We start from the raw sequence: 17,460 nt of genomic DNA on the forward strand, positions 1-17,460 counted from the left end.
TACAACGATTGAAAGTGGGAGACTAACCTCTTCATCAAATAGCCTTATGCCAAATGATCTATCTATGAAAGTTTTATCAAACTATAAAAGATAAAGTTTAACTTCTAATACATAAGGATTAAATTGTAAATTTCTTAAAATTATAGAGACCAAATTTATAAATTAACTTAAAAATTAAATTACTAAGTTATCAATTGATAACCAATAGATTTTTAAGTTATTAAGTATCATATTCATATTTTTAAAAACCAAGTTAAGTTTTAAAAACATAAAAATAATATTAAAAAAAGATTTATCAAAATTAGTTTTTTTCCCTTCAAATTTGAATTTCAAACTTCATTCAACTCGCAACTAAATTTAGAGAAAACAAGTATAAATTAGAGTTGTTTTCAAATATAATAAAATGAGCCAACTTATTTACAAATATATATATTTTTCAATATATATCACCGACAGATAGCGATATTTTTCTATATTTAAAAATATTTCCAACCATTTAAAATAGACTAACCTAAACACAATAACAAAAAGATATCTTAAACTTTCTTATTCCTTTTCCTCATATGTCAATTCTATTGATATCATAAACATAATAATGCCTATCAATGGTTAAAATTAACACTCCATTAAGATATATACAATTATTTGTAGCTTTCCTGACTTTTTAGAAACCGTCATTTCCAAAAGGAAAAGAATAACATAATCAACAACAGAAAAAATAATGTAAAAGTAAAACAATTTTCAATTATGAGAGTAATAAATGTCGGTATCAAATGTCGATTGTTGTTGTGCCATGTAAATATAATGACCGGATCCTTACATATTATGGTCCGACCGCTACGACATGCATACTTAGACTTTTCTATCATAAGATAAGTTTTGATAAAAATCTCAAAAGAACATATCTAATATTTTATTAATTAGGTAGAAAGCTATATAAAAAATTTATTTTACGAAACACCAGGATCCATAAAACATTAGCGTAGTGATACAAAAATGCATATGCCTATGATAGTGAGCTTGATGCTTGGCCATTTAAGCGACAATTCTGCCGCCTACGCTGTGTCCTTACCTACAAAGTCTGTAAAATAGGATGAATATATAATATACCCAGTAGGTAGTTCTCACATAGGGTAGTGACCAAATGCACAATCACATGCAACATGTCCTGAAAACATATGATTGGGACCGAAAACATATAATAACATGTGATGGTCGGTTATGCTTCTAACGTAAAACATATGATTGGTGTTTCTGATGATTAGCGGGTCATGTAGTCAGTAGGGCCAGAGTCGCATCCAACATCAACCATTAGCATAAACTTAAGATTGGACTAGATGGGTGCAACCATACATACCCTGTTAATCCCTAGCATAAATTTGACATAGAATTGGGTCTAGAGGGTGCAACCATACATGCCCTACTAACCCTAGAAGCATAACCTTTATCTAATTAAAATTTAATCTTATTTCATTGTTGTGAACGAACAGAATGCATGGGGTCCCTTGTCGATAAACGTATTTTAAACATGTAATGCAACATAACAATAACATAATTATGCAACATATTAAAGGTACACTACCATGAAACACTTAAAGAGAGGGTGAGATAAACTACTTACCTTGACTGCGATCCTAGTTATTCCTTATTATTCCTTATGGTTTAATCAGTAGAGCTTTCCCTCTTAAACCAAAAGGAAATGATTTTTCCTACTGAGTTTTGTTTGAGAATGAGTTTAACCTCCAGCTCAAAGCCTCCTATTTATAGCCGTTTCCAACTCTTCTCTGTGTGACAACTCATCCTACAAATGGCTTCTTTAAAATTACTTAGGTTAATTTCTTTTAATAAGACACCTAATTTTGGCTAACGTTTGACGTAAATGGCTTCTTTAAAATTACTTAGGTTAATTTCTTTTAATAAGACACCTTCAATTTTAGGGTTCTCTATGTATAATATATAAGATCGTGGCCAAATTCAACGCATAATCCACACTTCAATCCAAAATTCAACGCATAATCCACACTTCAATCCAAATCTCACTCGGTTTACTCTCGTGGCTCCCGCTCTCTCCAGATTTCTCGCTGGGAATCTCGCTATCTCCACTCTCGCTCTCTCCAATTTTCTCTCCAATCTCGCTAGTGTGGCTCTCTCCTTCTCTCTCCATCTTTTCTCTCCAACTTTGCTCTCTCCCAGTTTTCTCTCCAACATTTCTCTCCAATCTCGTTTCTCTCCAATATTTCTCTCCAATCTCGCTCTCTCTCCAGGCACTTTCTCGCTGATTCTACCCCTTATTCATTATTTTTGGATAATTAATAAATTTGTTATTTTTTCCAATTCTAAATTTCCGCCCGATTTTCCTATTAAATTTATTTATTTTCCTGCTTTCTAAATTAGGGTTCAAGTATTACATTTACTACCTCTTAAATAAAATTTCGTCCTGCTTAACATTTGACATTTAATTTCCTGTAGTGTATGCGTACAAATTTGGGTTGTTATACGATCCACTACCTTGAAAGCAAAATTTGATATAACTTCGATGTTATATCGCATATGCTGACCCCAAGGTTAACACAACCTCCCAATTCAAGCATACACTCACCAGAGAAAGGAATAAAATCGTCGAAAATTATGCTAAAAACAGTATGGAAAGACAATGAAGAAAATCACCAAACAGTAGAAAAATTGGATCCGAATATTTTGGAAAAGCCTCGCTATTTATGAAGAAGATGATGAGCAGCTAGAACACCCAATGGATGAAAAAACGGGCATAAAGAAAAACGGGCAAAAAATATTTAATTATATCCAATAATTATGGATCTGAATTTAATTGAAACATTTTAATAAAAAGGGTAAAATTTAAATAGAGGGATAATAAAAAGTTGCATCTTTTTTTCGCTCGAGTGCAGTTACCGGAACCTGCCCGTCCGACCCGACGGTGGTGCACGGGAAAAGATCCAACTTCAACCACAACTACAGTTTAGAAATTCTCGTCGCATTGCTTAATATTTATACTATATTGAGAATGCTTATTTTTTCAATGTGGTACAAAGTATCTCACTTGACTTTGGGCCCAATAAGTTCTCAATAACAAGACCCACTGTTTAGAGGAAAGTACTTCTCAATACCAAAGTATGAAACTTGAGCTTTAATCTCTTAATATCAAGTGTTATAGTTTTAACAACAAAAAGTACATTTTAATAAGTAGAAAATTAGTAAACAACATACCAACTACAGTAAACTCGTCTAAAGTAACAGTGATTGTAATAACTAATATAGGTATCAATCAAAATTGTTCCAGAAAATGATTAAGCATCTGGAGATCAAATCTAAGCATGATGATAATGATGTAGTTTATACAATAATACCTTTCCAGCAGCATTTCCCACAGCCATGTAACCTCCTTCAGGACTGAAATCCAAACATGAAGGATACTGAAGGTTCTTCTTCGGTGGCGGCCAGTTCGAAAATATAGTAAAAGAAGGAACATGTATCAACTTCAAACTACTTTTCTTCATTCTTGAACAGATAGCCAATATTTGAGCGTCATGATTGAATTTAAGAAAGTCTACCTTGGTGGTCAGATTCTCAATGGCTCTCAATGGCTTCTTCTTGCCCCCTAAGAATTCTTGTCTATTATAGATGTTAACAATGCCACTATCAGAACCAGCTGCAAACAATGCTCCATTTGGAGAGGTACATAATGCAGTACCATTGATGCAACCTTCGTCGACACCCTTGTGGATGCATGTTCTTGTTCTTAAATCCCAGTGGTAGACCTGCCCGTCACCACCGGAGCTCAGTAGCTGTCGTCCATCATCTGCGAATGCCAAAGAACGAACACTTCCATTCATCTTAAGCGTCCCGATGAGCTCCTTTGTTTTGGTTGACACTAACAGGATATAACCTTCATTACCAATAAATGCAATTGTGCTAGAATCAGGGGAAACTTCAAAAACTTCAAGGCTTTTCTCGTCTCTACCTACAAGAGGACCAATTTTATCTACTTTTGCTTTCACTAGATCGAGGCTATAGAAGAACTTTCTCCTCCCAGCTATGATAACCTGAGATCCATTAGGCAAAAATGATGCCTTTTGAATGGGGCAATCCTCAAGAAAAATGCTCTGAATTTTCATATTCCGTTTACCATCAATCTGAAAAAATCTAAGCTTTCGATCCAACCCAGTGGCTAGTAGTAACTGAGCATTGTGATGAAACTGAACCGAATTGATAGGACCATTAGATGGCTCCTCTGCATTAGCATCTACAAGTCTTGAGTATTCAAGAAGTCCAGGCAACAATTTTGCACCTCTCTTCACAGCGAGATTCTCACTTGTTCGGAGGATATCATCGATAGAATCGACATTATCATGACCATCAGCCAATGTAACTGCACTTTCATCATCTGATGATTGATCATCGTCATCACTGCCACCCCTGGATTGTGCATCAAGTTGAGCCCACTCGGTACCTGGGTTTAGCTTGGCATGCTGAGCCCTCAGTCTTAACACGTACTCTGAGCCAGATATCGAATTCTCATCTTCTTCCTTCCTCAATTTTCTCAGTCTACTAACATTAGTAATATTAACCGTTGCCTTCTCCTCTTCCTCGTCGACCCATGCTGGTTTTCTTTGCTGAGGTTCCTTCTCATTCGTACTCTCATGTATGAGCCCAAAATCACCTTCATATGCAGAAAGGGAATTGTTTGCAGAGCGATCCATTATGTACAAAGCAGGAACTTTCTCATCAGAACTAAAACCATTTTGCTCTTCATCCTTCCCAAATTCAACAGGGGAATAGAGTGATCCAAAAAGAAAGGTTTCAAGCTTCTTCATTTCCTTTTGTTGTTCTTTTACTAGTTGTTCATCTTCTTTCTTGTGCTCTTTCTTTCTCTTCTTTACCCTAGTAGTATCTAGACCAGAGTTTTCTACATCACTAGCATCTACGTTTCTCAACGGAGATGACAAGCCAACAATATTCTCCCCTGTAACATTCTCCATACTACTAATTACAGCAACATTTTGTGATATTAAACTCATCTTCCACTCAGCTCCTGCAAAATCAATCATACCGACAAGTTAACCAAAAATGCATCAGAAGTAAAAGAACTCATGACCCATAAGCTCAAGTTATTCCTTCATGTAAATTGTGCCTTTAGTCTTAATTTCTGAAATTAAGCAGTTGAATTCTACAATACAGAAGAAAAATAATTCACATTCATTGAACACGGTGATTGGTTCATCACCATTTGATTGAAAGATTACTCTTCATGAATAATTGAAAAGTATGTCTGAACTTATGCTCTCATTTAAAACAAAAAATTCAAAGTATCATTGGCTACTGTATTAATTAATTGAGGGAGAGATTTCAATCAATCAAGCTAGGAATTAAAAGAGAATGGGATGGATTAATTAGAAGTTGAAGTACCTAAAGAAAACTAAAATCACCATCCTCAACAAAAACTTGCAATCAGTTTATAATATATAAAACATACATCATATTACAAAAAAACAAAAAGGAAAAAAGAGAAATTAATTAACCTAAACAAGCCCAAAAATATTGCAGCAAAATCTGAAAACAAAAGGGACAACCAAATTCTTCTGCCCTCTAAAAGAAAACCCCATCATAGAAAAAATATCTCCACATCCTTTGCTCTCCACACGAATAAGGTCGAATTTTCAGTACTATATGGAATGAATATGATCATTACCAAAAAAAATTTAAAAGAATCATGAGCAGAATTTGAAATCAACATTCATACTCATAAGATTCATAAGAAAAACAGAAAACATGTATGTTCCAAGAAAAACGAGAGCGACCCAACAAAAAAAAAGCTCAATTTCAGCGCTTGATCACTTCATAATTCAATAGATGAAGTTCCCATAATGTAATCTTTTGGAGCTATGGAGTAACACAGCGTATTGTAAGTAAGTTCATAGAGAAATAAAGCAAAATACCTTGAGCCTTGAGGAAGACAAGATCGGAACAGAGTCGGAGAAGGAGACGAGGAAAGGGCAGTCGGCGCGGCAGCAGTCTAACACTAACAAAGGAAGAAGAGAACCTAATTTCTTATTTCTTTATTATTTTGTCGGTTTTCACTCCGTTTTCAAATTCAAAACCAAACCGAACCAAATAATTTGGTTCTCTTATTATTTTAAATTGAACACAATAATTTTTTGTTTGTTTTAGTAAATTTTTGGTGTAGTTCGGTTTTAAATAATAAGAACGAAATGATATCAAAATAATTAGTTATGATTCGATCTGGCCCTGTGGATATGAATGTTGTAATATTGCTGCTATCATAGAAGTTATTGTTGCTTATTCTAATTCGATAAGGATCCTTATGAATTGTCTGGATGGAGGTGCATATTTTGCGAGATCGTAGTATTTGGGTGGTTATGGCTTCTACGTCTTCATCTTGGTGCTGGAAAGCTATCCTTTGCATTGAGGATGGTATGAGGTATATGGTTTGATTTTCTATTGATAATGGGTGTTGTTGTTCGATTTGGTATGACCCTTGGTTAGAAGGGGGCTCCATCCTTCAACAGTTTAGTACTACAGTTATCTTAGATGTAGATAGTTCCCTTCATGTTAAGATGAGTGATTTCTTGTGTCTTGATTGAACTTGGAACTGACCTTCTACCTTTTGGAATCTAGAAGACCTTTCCGCACTAGTACAATTGATTAGTCTCAAGGTTGGGTGGGAAGATAGTATAACCTAACTCCCCTTGTCGTTCTGATGTATTTCGATCGCTAATGCTTGGGAGTCATTACATCCTAAACATCCTATGGTGTCTTAGGCTAGCCTTCTTTAGTTTAGGGAGAATTATACCTAGTCATGCTTTCATTTCTCGGCTTATTATTCGAAATAGGTTGCAGACACGTATCGTGTTAGACGATGGTACTTTGATAACTCTAGTGATTGTGTTCTGTATACTAATGAAGTTGAGTCTAGGGGTCATTTATTCTTTAAGTGTCCTTTTAGTAATGCTATCTAGCGGGACATACTTTTATAAGGAAGATGTTTCCATAGGATATCAAACTGAGATTCGAAGCTCACTTAGATTTATCATTTTAGCACGGGAATCGGTTGAGGCATAAGGATTGGAAAGTTGTTTGGTGTGTTGTTCTTTATCATGTTTAGCTCGAGTGTATTAGGTGTGTCCATGGAGTCACTTTGCGTCCTCCACAAGTGATTAGTCTAAGATGATCTAAGATTTTTATATGTTGCTCTAAGTAGCTAGGGAATTTTCCTATGGGGAACCAAAAGGACTTTTATCCTTGAGACATTTTTTCTTGAGTTGTGTGAGGGTGTATTCTTTTTATATGTTCAGTTGTTTGGTAGTTTCGTTGTCTTGTTTTGTAATATTTTGTTTGTAGCTTGACCTCAGGTTGTGAAGCCGTTCTCTCTTTTTAACCATACATTACCTTTGAAAATAATAATAATAACAATATTTCATCCTTCATTGTATTTATATATTTGTACTACATATAAGTTACATAACACATTTTCTTGTTTTTGCTTTTGTTTTCTCCCTTAAAATATCACAATTTTTTCTTCTTAAAAAAGAAAAAGAAAAAAAATGAGCAAAGAATTCTTTTTAAGTTTAACACCTTCCTAATAAATGGTACATCTTTACTACATCTAAGTTGAATTTTACATTACCAAAGAATGAGTATAATCCTTCTTTATTCTTCTACGATCTTTTTAATAGAAGTTTGAAGTATAACAATTTCGGAAGTGAAAATTGAACTACTGACCTTTAAAATAGTTATTGATATCTTTAACCACCGAGCTATACTCAAATTGACTATTTTTTTTTTTAATTGGGTTTATTATAAATAGCTTTGATATTAAACTTACTAAATCATAGATGTATGGTAGGATGAGTTTCAATTATAATCTTCAAAATATTCTTTGATATATAAAAATGCTAACTTTGATTGAGACTTGACTATGTTATTGAGGAAAATGATGTATAATGATTTAAAATTTTTAAAATTGACTAGACAATAATTGAAAGATGGACATTCTCAGTGGTCCATTACATATATAATTACATTATTCCATGAATGGGCAACTGCATGTTATGCTTCAAAGAATGGGTGAGAAGTCTACATCTCCATAATTGGTTTATTTTTGCACAATGGAAATCTTATCTACAAAATTAAGCTTATTTAAATTATAAATTAATATCACGTCTATCACATCGGTTGAAAATACAATCAAAATTAGTTAGTTAGATAGAGTGATGATCATGAATTTATGAAGGAAGACAACTACACTAACCGTACGAGACCTTTTGGATGAAACTAGAAAAGCAAAGCGATGAAAGATTTGTCCAAAATGAACAATATCATGATATGAATATATATGGTGATAATATTTACTATAAAAAAATTCAGTTCAGTTCAATTCAATTTGGTTTGTTAGTTGTGATATGCATCCCCATCTCCATGATAGATGATGCAAAATTAATTTTGATTAAAATATCATTTTGATTGCTTATTTAGAATTTATTTAATTTTAGTCTTGGTACTTGTAAATGTTTAATTATAGTCTTTATATTTTCAATAAAATATAAATTTAGTTCCTCCAAGCTCATTTTTATTGAAATTGATCAAATATTAGTAATAATTATCGAGTAAGAAAATAAATTATATAAATTTGTTTCCAAAATTAATTAATAATGAAAATGCTAATAGATAATATAATTTTTTAAAAAAATATTAAACAATAAACTAACCACGTTAGAGACTAAAATTAAATAAGTCGTAAAGTTGTTAAGTAATCGTCTTTTTTAGTTTTTAAAAATTAAGAGTCAATTGACTTGTGAAGAAAATATTTTTTAAAAAATTCATTTTTATATAAACACTTTTGACAAAAGTTGTTGAAAATATATTTCAAAAGCTATTATGAGTAGTGGTTAAACACTCCCATTTTTTCCAAAATAACTTATTTTTTAAATTAAACACTTGAAAATGCACTCTAAACACATTCTAAGAATATTTCTTCTAAATTTTTTACATTGATTTGTATCTTTTCGAAGTACATGAGTTAAATTCTAAATTCTAAAAACTACTATTTGAAAACTATTTTTTTTAGTTTTCAAACTTTAGCTCAATTTTTTAAAACAATGGTTGAAGAAAAAAAAAAGATAACAAATCAAGAAATTTAGAGAGTGAAAGGTATGTTTATTTTCAAATATAAAAAATAAAAAGCCAAAATGGGACCTGAATTGTTACAAGGGTCTAGTATTATAGGAGTACAAGAAAAATATCAAATTGTTAGACATGCAAACACATATATATTAACGTTCTTGAAATACATAATAATGGAGAAAATTCGTAATGAAAAGTAAACATACAAAAAATAGCATAATTCAATTGATATGAAACTCTTCTATTAACGTTTTGAAATTAGAAGTTTGATTCCTCTGGAAAAAAAAACTTTGCATAAACACAAAATAATTTAATAATTACAAAAAAAAAAGCATGTGTACATAGAATCACAATACAAAGATATATGTATTATTGATATTATACATTAACTATATATCTTTATGCAAATTAATAATCTCACATTAGCTACATCCAAATTTTACATAACTTGTGAAAATATAGAAACACCAAAACCAATCTGTCCTCAAACCATAACCATCTTAATTTGCCTTGCAAATATCAATGGTGTGAAGTTAGTTCTTGTAGTTCTTGCACTTCTCTACAGCCCTTGGTGCTGAAAACCCCACAACCAAAAAAAAAATCAAAAAACTATCGTATGTTAATAATATAGATTAGGACTTGTTTGGTGGAAAAAAAACAAAAAATTTCCATTTATTATGCTTTATGATGGAATTTAGATATATAAAATCGAGCTTTGGGGTATTCTGTAGGTTGGATTGGATTGGATTGAAATATTTTTTAGACCTAATCCAATTGTTCGGGTAGTAAATTTTTTCAACCCAAACCACCTTTATTAAATAATGAACCCAATCCAACCCAATCCCCAAAAATTTGAATTGAGTTGGTTCGAGTTAGTTGGGTCATTATTTAAAGTTTTGTTTAAAAAATAAGCAACATGTTAAAATGTAAAAGAATTTGGTTAATTATCTTCATGGATTGAAGTAAGATTAACAAATTATTTTTAATTATATTATGAAAATTTTATTTCCATGGTGTTAAAAAACTATTTTAAATTACTGTAGATAATAAATAATCTAAAAAATCATTAAATTAAGTGAAAATAAAACAATATTTATTATTATTACTAATGAGTTCGGATTAGCTCGGGTTAACTCGGATTATTTTTTGTGAACCCATAAACCAATCAAACCCATAAATTTTTCATTTATTTGAACCAAAACCAACCCAAATGAATTAATAACCAAACCAAAACCGTACGGATTGGATTGGATTGGATTGATCAAGTTTTTTAGGTAGTCATCGGGTTCTTTTTAATATCCCTAGTTAACTTATCAAGATACGAAGATAGAAGGATCAGTAAGTGCACAAAGATATGTCAATTAAATCGACACATTCCTAATACCTTCATCACATCCCGCCATCGAAAGCAATTATATTATGACAATAATACAGAAAGGAAATACATGAGCTTATAGATAATCCAACTAGTTAACTTTCCATCTTCACGAGAAAGTTTAAGAAATTATTTTAAACATTAAGATTTGAAATTGGAGAAAGGATTATAAATTCATAAAAAAATCTTACCAAGGCCAATGGCTTCCTTTCCTTTCATTATGCGTACACGCTTGCAAGATTCAACAAACATCCTATATATATATATATATATGAATGGTAAAAAAAAAAAAAACATATATGATTAGTTTTATTATTCCACAATAGGGTTTAAATTCTAGTAGCTTGGTCTATAAAATTTAACATAGTAATTTGCGTTATTTCTTATATTTTTAAATATATAGAAAATGAGTCAAAATATTTATAAATATAACAAAATTTCACCTATGATAAATGCGAAGTGAAATTTTTCTTATATTTATAGATATTTTCAACAGTTTTATGATTTGAAATAATTTTCCATAAAAATTTGTCACAACGGTTTCTAAATCTAATCTAAAAATCTTGTTAATGTTTGATGACCAATATAAAATACTAAAAAATAATATTATAAATAAAGGGTAATTGTTTTGAATGTTGAACTACTGAAAATATTTTCTAGTATCACAAAATGTTCACTGTCTATCTATGATGAACATCTACCATTGACTGATAGATGTCTATCGCGGTCTATCGTGGTCTATCACAGATAGATAGTAAAATTTTGTTATATTTTATAAATAAGTTGACTCATTTTTTTTTAATTTGAAAAAAACCCTATTATTAATCAAGTCAAATTTTAAGAGGTGACAAGAAACATTTGTATCGATATTTCAATATTTTTATGGGTCCGACATCAATAGAAAGGGTGAATTGACACTTTCATTATATCATAAAAACATTCATGAACATAAATAAAATAACTAATAAAATGGAACTAATTTGAATATAATATAAATAATAAACATTTTAACTCGTTTAAAAATATAAAATATTAGTTTAAATTTTTTATTTTTATAATTTTTGTTTATAAATATTCATCGATAACATCGACATTTTATCAATATTTTTATTTACATAAAAAGAGATCACTTACTCCCATGGAACATCACCAACAAGCATCCAATCACCATCTTTGTCTTGATAGGTTGGAACATAATCAGAACCATTCAAAAAATCTATTAGTTTGCTTTCATTCATCCCAGCTGCTTGGGATCCACAGTTACCTTGATATGAATTAGAGACAATGAAAATATCAATTATTATAACATACAAATATTCACAAAGTTTTTATAATTTAAAAAAATATCTAATAAGTCACTTAACTTTAACATTACCTGTCGGCCTCTAAATTTTCAATTTTCCACTATAGATCTCCCGATCTTTCAATTTCGTATTAACATTTTTAAAAATTCACAAACCTACGTAAAAATTGAAAAGTTATAGTTTGACAAGTAGACGTAAATTTCAATTTTATATCTAATAAATATATTGGTTAATTTTTTTTAATATGTCAAAGGAGCTATTGAACACAAATTGAAAGTTCAACCTATCTATTAATTAAACACTCATTAAAGTTTAAAGACCAAATGAACACATAAATTTGAAAACTATGGAGGAACCAAATAGCTAGAGACTCGAACTTAAAATATCAAAAAGACTATACTTGTAATTTAACATTAAGTTTATAAATACCCCAACTAAGCATAATACATGTTTTAAAGTTTAGGTAATCAATTTTAATAAAAGAAATTAAGGACCCTTTTGGTAACTATGTGGTTTTTGGTTTTTAGTTTTTAAAAAAAATTAAATTTACAAAACTTCTTCCACTTCTAAATTTCTTGCCTTGTTATCTACTTTTTTATTAAAGTTTTCGAAAACTAGTCAAATTATGGAAACTAAAAAAAAAAAAAAAATTTAAATTTGTTTTGTTTTTGGAATTTGGCTAAAAATTCAACTATTGTACTTAAGAAAGTTGCAACCCATTGTAAAAAAAAAAAAAAAAAAAAAAAAAAAAAATACCATAGCGGGCCTAAAAGTATGGAACTCGTTGAATGCCCTCCAGAGAAAGGGTCGTTTTCAAATATAGGAAAATGAATCAAACAATTTATAAATATAGCAAAATTTTACAATTTATTTACGACGTTGTCTATCAGAAATAGATGGTGATATTTTGTTATTATTTGTAAATATTTTAAATAGAAAAAACTATCATGCACAAATGAAGGTTGGAGGGAAAAAAACAAGTCTTAAAATATAAAAACCAAATATACAGATTTGAAGGTAATTGTTTAAAAAAGAATAATGAGATATAATAGAATAGAAATGAAATTACCAATGGTGAAGGCAGCAAAGAATTTGGCTAAGGCATGGGAAAGTTGAGTGTAGCTGTTGTAAATATTCAAGTCAACCTTACGAAGATAAGGTGCACCATCAAGGCTAACCTTCACAAACCTAACCTTATTCACCACTTTCTTTTCTTCATCACTTTCTTCCTCTTTGCTTCCCTTTTGAAGGCTCAACCTCTTCTTTCTATATGACCTTATTGGTGGCCATCCCACCACTTCTCCCCTACAAACCTTAGGCTTATCAGATTCACCCCACGTGGTACCAGAGTAAGAGATTCTAAGTAATAAATCGAACCCCTATCACATTAGCTTAAGCTAATTACAATAATAATTGACCTAGTTAGGCTACAAAACTCACTATAGTTTAAACATGTTAGGTCAATCTCGGTGAATACTTAACATGATATCAGAATAAGGAGACTTTGTGTTCAAACTTCTGCTAGGTCATTTTTTCTCCTAATTAATATTGTTTTCAACTCTCATTGAACTTTCTACAAATTTACAAACCCTCGAATGAGTAAAGTTTATTAAAGTATTGATATAATTAAATTTAACTTAATTAAGCTTTTGGAGTTATCGATGAGATTTTAACGATTTTCATTTCAAAAAACCTTAGTCTAATTATATCCATTTTACTTTTGTAACTTAAGCCGATTCAAACGCAACTCGGTGGATAAGACATCAAAGATTGGATGGTTATCGGTGAGATTTTAACAATTTTTCCACTCCAAAAAACCTTAACCCTACCGTATGTATTTGACTTTTGTAAAATTACGCCGATTCATACATAGCTTAGTGGATAAGACATAAAGATTAAATGATTCAATCCTTTACTAGAAAAAAAAAATCAATCAACTTAATCCTTCAAAACATTTTTTTGGTTAATATAAACTTGTCATTGATAATAATTGGTAATAAAAGGGAAAGTAGAAAAAACCAAAACGAGCACAGCTTAACAATAACTAACTTATACTCTTAGATCAATCGGAGGTTCAAATTCTCAAACCCGAGAGAAGAAAAAGGAAAGGAATAAAGGGATAATGAAGAAGAAGAAGAACATACTTGGGTGATGGAGGGTTGTGATTTGGATGATGAGATGAAACAAGATCAAGCTTCAAATGGGGCATTGTTAGTAATGTTTGATCAGTGGCTGAGTATTCATGTTGTTCATGATCAAACCCTCTCTTCCTTGTCATTTCTGACTTTCCATTATTATTTCCAGGCAACCCTAGCCTCAGCTCTGTCTCCTCAAACGACATCGTTTTTGCCTTTTCTCTCTTTCTCTCTATCTTACAAAAGCTTTGAGAGCTTGATTGGTAGCTGGCTGGTTGTTCTTTGGGTTGAAATGATAATAAAATTAAAATAGACTGTTTTGTTTTGAGAGGGAAGGGCCTTATTTTGGGGTACCATAAAATCACTTCATTTTCAGTTTCACTATATTAATTAGGGTCCCTACTTCAGCCTTTTGCCCCAATTTTGACACATGGAATTTTCTCTCCCTTTTTCTTTTATTTGTTTTTTTTTTTTTTAAAGCTCAAAATACTCTCGGTTCCGTTTCATTTTAGTCTTTCTACTTTTATGGTTTAATGTTAGTATCTATATTTTCATAATAGATCTTAAATTTAATTATTCGAAACTAAGTTTTATTGAAATTGTTTAAATAATAATAATTATTTTCATGCAATAAAAGACACGAGGTGAATCTATTTTTATAATTTATAAACAAAAGATTAATAGACTAATTCTTTTTGAAAAAGAAAATAAGAAACTAATTAGAGGACAAAAATGACTCTTTTTATTATTATTATTTTTTTAAAAAAGTACAACCAGTTATGGATATTGAAATTTGAAGAACCTCTTGACTTTTAAGATAAGCACATATAGTATGATCTTTTTAACTAATTGTTTTCCTCCTCTCATGTCTAGAAGTTTTGATCTTTTAACCAATTTTAGTTAAGTTGGTCAACAACAACAATTTTTTTGGTTGAACTATATGAGTATACATAGATCAACTAGGTTTTTTTTTAAAATAATATGTGGGGTGGAGATTAAACTTCAGACTTCGAAGTTGTTAGTATAAATTTATTTAAGTTGAATTATACTCACGTTGACATATAGATTTGATTAGTTAAGACATTATAATATCGACTAAAAGTCGAGAAAGTTTTCAAATAAGACCTAAATAGAATTAAAATTATCATGAGTTTGTCTAGACTAATAAATACACTTGGTATACTACAAGAAATTTGTTTTTTCCCGACGGCTGAAACCTTCCGAAAAAGTAAAAAAAGCATCAGAAAAAGCTTTCCCGACACCTTTTTAACCGTTGGTGTGGTCGTCGAAAAAACTTCTCTCGACACAGAAAAGCTTCTTCGTCGGGAACAAAAAAAATTTGCAACGAAAAAGTGGGGATGATATTTGTCTATGCCAAGTGAAGAAGTGGAAGGATTACCACGTGGTCTAGACATTTTTTTTTTTTTAAATTTTAAAACATTTCAAAATATGAATAATAAAAAATTAAAATTGCTCACATGAAGGTTAATGATTAAAGTAAAAGTGTGTTTGGAATATATTTTGAAGTATTTAATTTAAAAATAAGTCATTTTGGAAAAAGTTGAAGTGTTTAACAACCACTCAAAATAACTTTTGAAGTGTATTTTCAACAATTTTTATGAAAAGTGTTTAAATAAAAATGAGTTTTTTTAAAAAAATACTTTTTTTCTCAAACCAATTCGGACGTGTCCTAACTCTAGATTTATGAATATCCCACTCTAAAGCTTGATATGAGATTTAAAATATTCTCAAATGTGTATTGGGTATTTAGAGAAAATATAAAATACATAGGTTGATAATTTTGTCTGGACCATATTCTTTGTCTATGTATTTGATAATTGGATTATCATAATTTGTATTTACATACATACCTTTGGACCACATTATCCATATAATTTGTCATAATCATAACAAAAATTCCATAAATTAAAATCCTCCAAATTGACAAACAAAAACAAAAATTTACCTTTTTTTTTGTTTTTTTTTTTGTTTTTTGCCATAAATTCATGTAGCTCAATACCTTAAATGCATGAATTTGATGTGTAGAATAAATTTAAATAGAGAAAACTTTGGTGGGATGTAATGAATATTAAGCCCACCAAAATTAATGACATAAGAATAACAATAATTGATGTGAAGGACAGGAAATTGCATTGATGGTTGACAGGAAGAATAATGTGTGGTTATAGCAAATTTTCAAATTTAAGAATAGGTATGGCCCTTGATAATAACCATAGATAAATCCAAACAAATTATTCTTCAAAATCTCATGAACAGATATAAGCACTTTTCAAAACTTTAATGTATTGTTATTTTTTTTTTACCCCATTTTCATTTTGGAACATTGCAAAAAAGCTATACCCACAACAAAAACAATATCTCAAACTCTTGTTTGTGGTACAAAATGTACCATTATTAATTGCTCTAACTAATTTGATGGTTATTATTATTATTATTATATAGATAGATATATAGATATTAAAGATGTGATCAAAGTTCTACGTTGGTTAGATAAGTAGAAAAGATCAACCGTATATAAGTGAGGGACAATATTTCAATTAAAAGTAAAATCATGCAAGCTTCTGTCCAAAGTAGACCATTTCGTACTATTGAAGATATATAGGGAGTCGTTTGTCTTTTAGTACAAGTAGTATCAAAGTCATGACCCTTAACTTAGCCATCTCCGTAGAATCCTAATGTGTCAAAGTAATGGCGAGCTTCAAAAAATGTAAACATGTTGAGAATCTTTGATTTAGCTCTACCGGACTGATGGTATATGAGAAGAGAGGTTGTCTTGGCTAAGAGCTCGATGGATGTATGATTATTTGAGGGGATGTTTAGTATTGGTACTTTCTCTAATGGAAGGATTGTTGGGAATGAGACTAACGTTTGACACTGTACTATATATAAAAGAAAGATCATTGGTATATAAGTGAGAGACAATATCTCTATTGGTACGAGATCTTTTCTAAAAACAAAACCATGAAGATTTATGTCTAAAGTGGATAATATCTTACCATTATAATTAAAGATATGTGGGAGGATCATTGTCCACCATATATATCTAACATGCCAACAAAAATCTATCTAAATTATGCCTTCAAGCTTTTGCATGTATTGCATCTATATAGGTTCTCTATGAAAAACAAACTATTATTAGAAATGTTTTATTCCAAGTGTTGGGTGCTTGAGTTTCTTCTATTTATTGGTGAGTTTTTAATTATTGCAAATTTGTTCATATTATCTTGTGTTAAGAGTTGGACTAACTACTTAAGTTATACTCTTTGAAAAGTCCTTCAACTTAAACAGTTCTTATACTAAAAAAACAGCATAAAAATGTAGGTGAGAGTTTATACCTAAATATCTCACACAACTCCCATCCGAAACTTTGATCAAACATTAGAGAAGGGGGTCGTGATCGGATCGATGAAGGCAAGGGCCTATGGCGACAATGGTTCGTCAAAATAGGAGGAAGAAGAGAAAAGAG

At 30.6% G+C, this 17,460-nt stretch overlaps 2 protein-coding genes across 3 annotated transcripts; both read right to left on the reverse strand.

The window, feature by feature from the left end:
• Positions 1-794: 794 nt before the first annotated feature.
• On the reverse strand, positions 795-6,134 carry LOC120078362 (U3 small nucleolar RNA-associated protein 18 homolog). 2 transcript variants are annotated; one of them, XM_039032626.1, is made up of 3 exons: positions 5,955-6,134; positions 3,366-5,050; positions 795-1,081 (listed from the first exon to the last, which is right to left on the reverse strand). In XM_039032626.1, exons 2-3 carry the CDS (start codon positions 5,034-5,036, stop codon positions 1,073-1,075), a joined length of 1,680 nt encoding a protein of 559 aa, XP_038888554.1. In that variant the 5' UTR covers positions 5,037-5,050; positions 5,955-6,134; the 3' UTR covers positions 795-1,072. The 2 variants fall into 2 exon arrangements, with proteins under 2 accessions (XP_038888554.1, XP_038888553.1); XM_039032625.1 differs by lacking the exon at positions 795-1,081 and having other exon boundaries at positions 3,116-5,050.
• A 3,322-nt stretch (positions 6,135-9,456) lies between these two features.
• Positions 9,457-14,296, reverse strand: LOC120077521 (auxin-induced protein AUX28-like). The gene is made up of 5 exons (XM_039031432.1): positions 13,983-14,296; positions 12,908-13,143; positions 11,669-11,798; positions 10,726-10,787; positions 9,457-9,733 (listed from the first exon to the last, which is right to left on the reverse strand). The coding sequence occupies exons 1-5, from the start codon at positions 14,177-14,179 to the stop codon at positions 9,693-9,695; spliced, it is 666 nt and encodes a 221-aa protein (XP_038887360.1). The 5' UTR covers positions 14,180-14,296; the 3' UTR covers positions 9,457-9,692.
• Positions 14,297-17,460: the final 3,164 nt, after the last annotated feature.

This window comes from Benincasa hispida, chromosome 5 (genome assembly GCF_009727055.1).
Source record: "Benincasa hispida cultivar B227 chromosome 5, ASM972705v1, whole genome shotgun sequence".
NCBI lineage: Eukaryota > Viridiplantae > Streptophyta > Magnoliopsida > Cucurbitales > Cucurbitaceae > Benincasa > Benincasa hispida.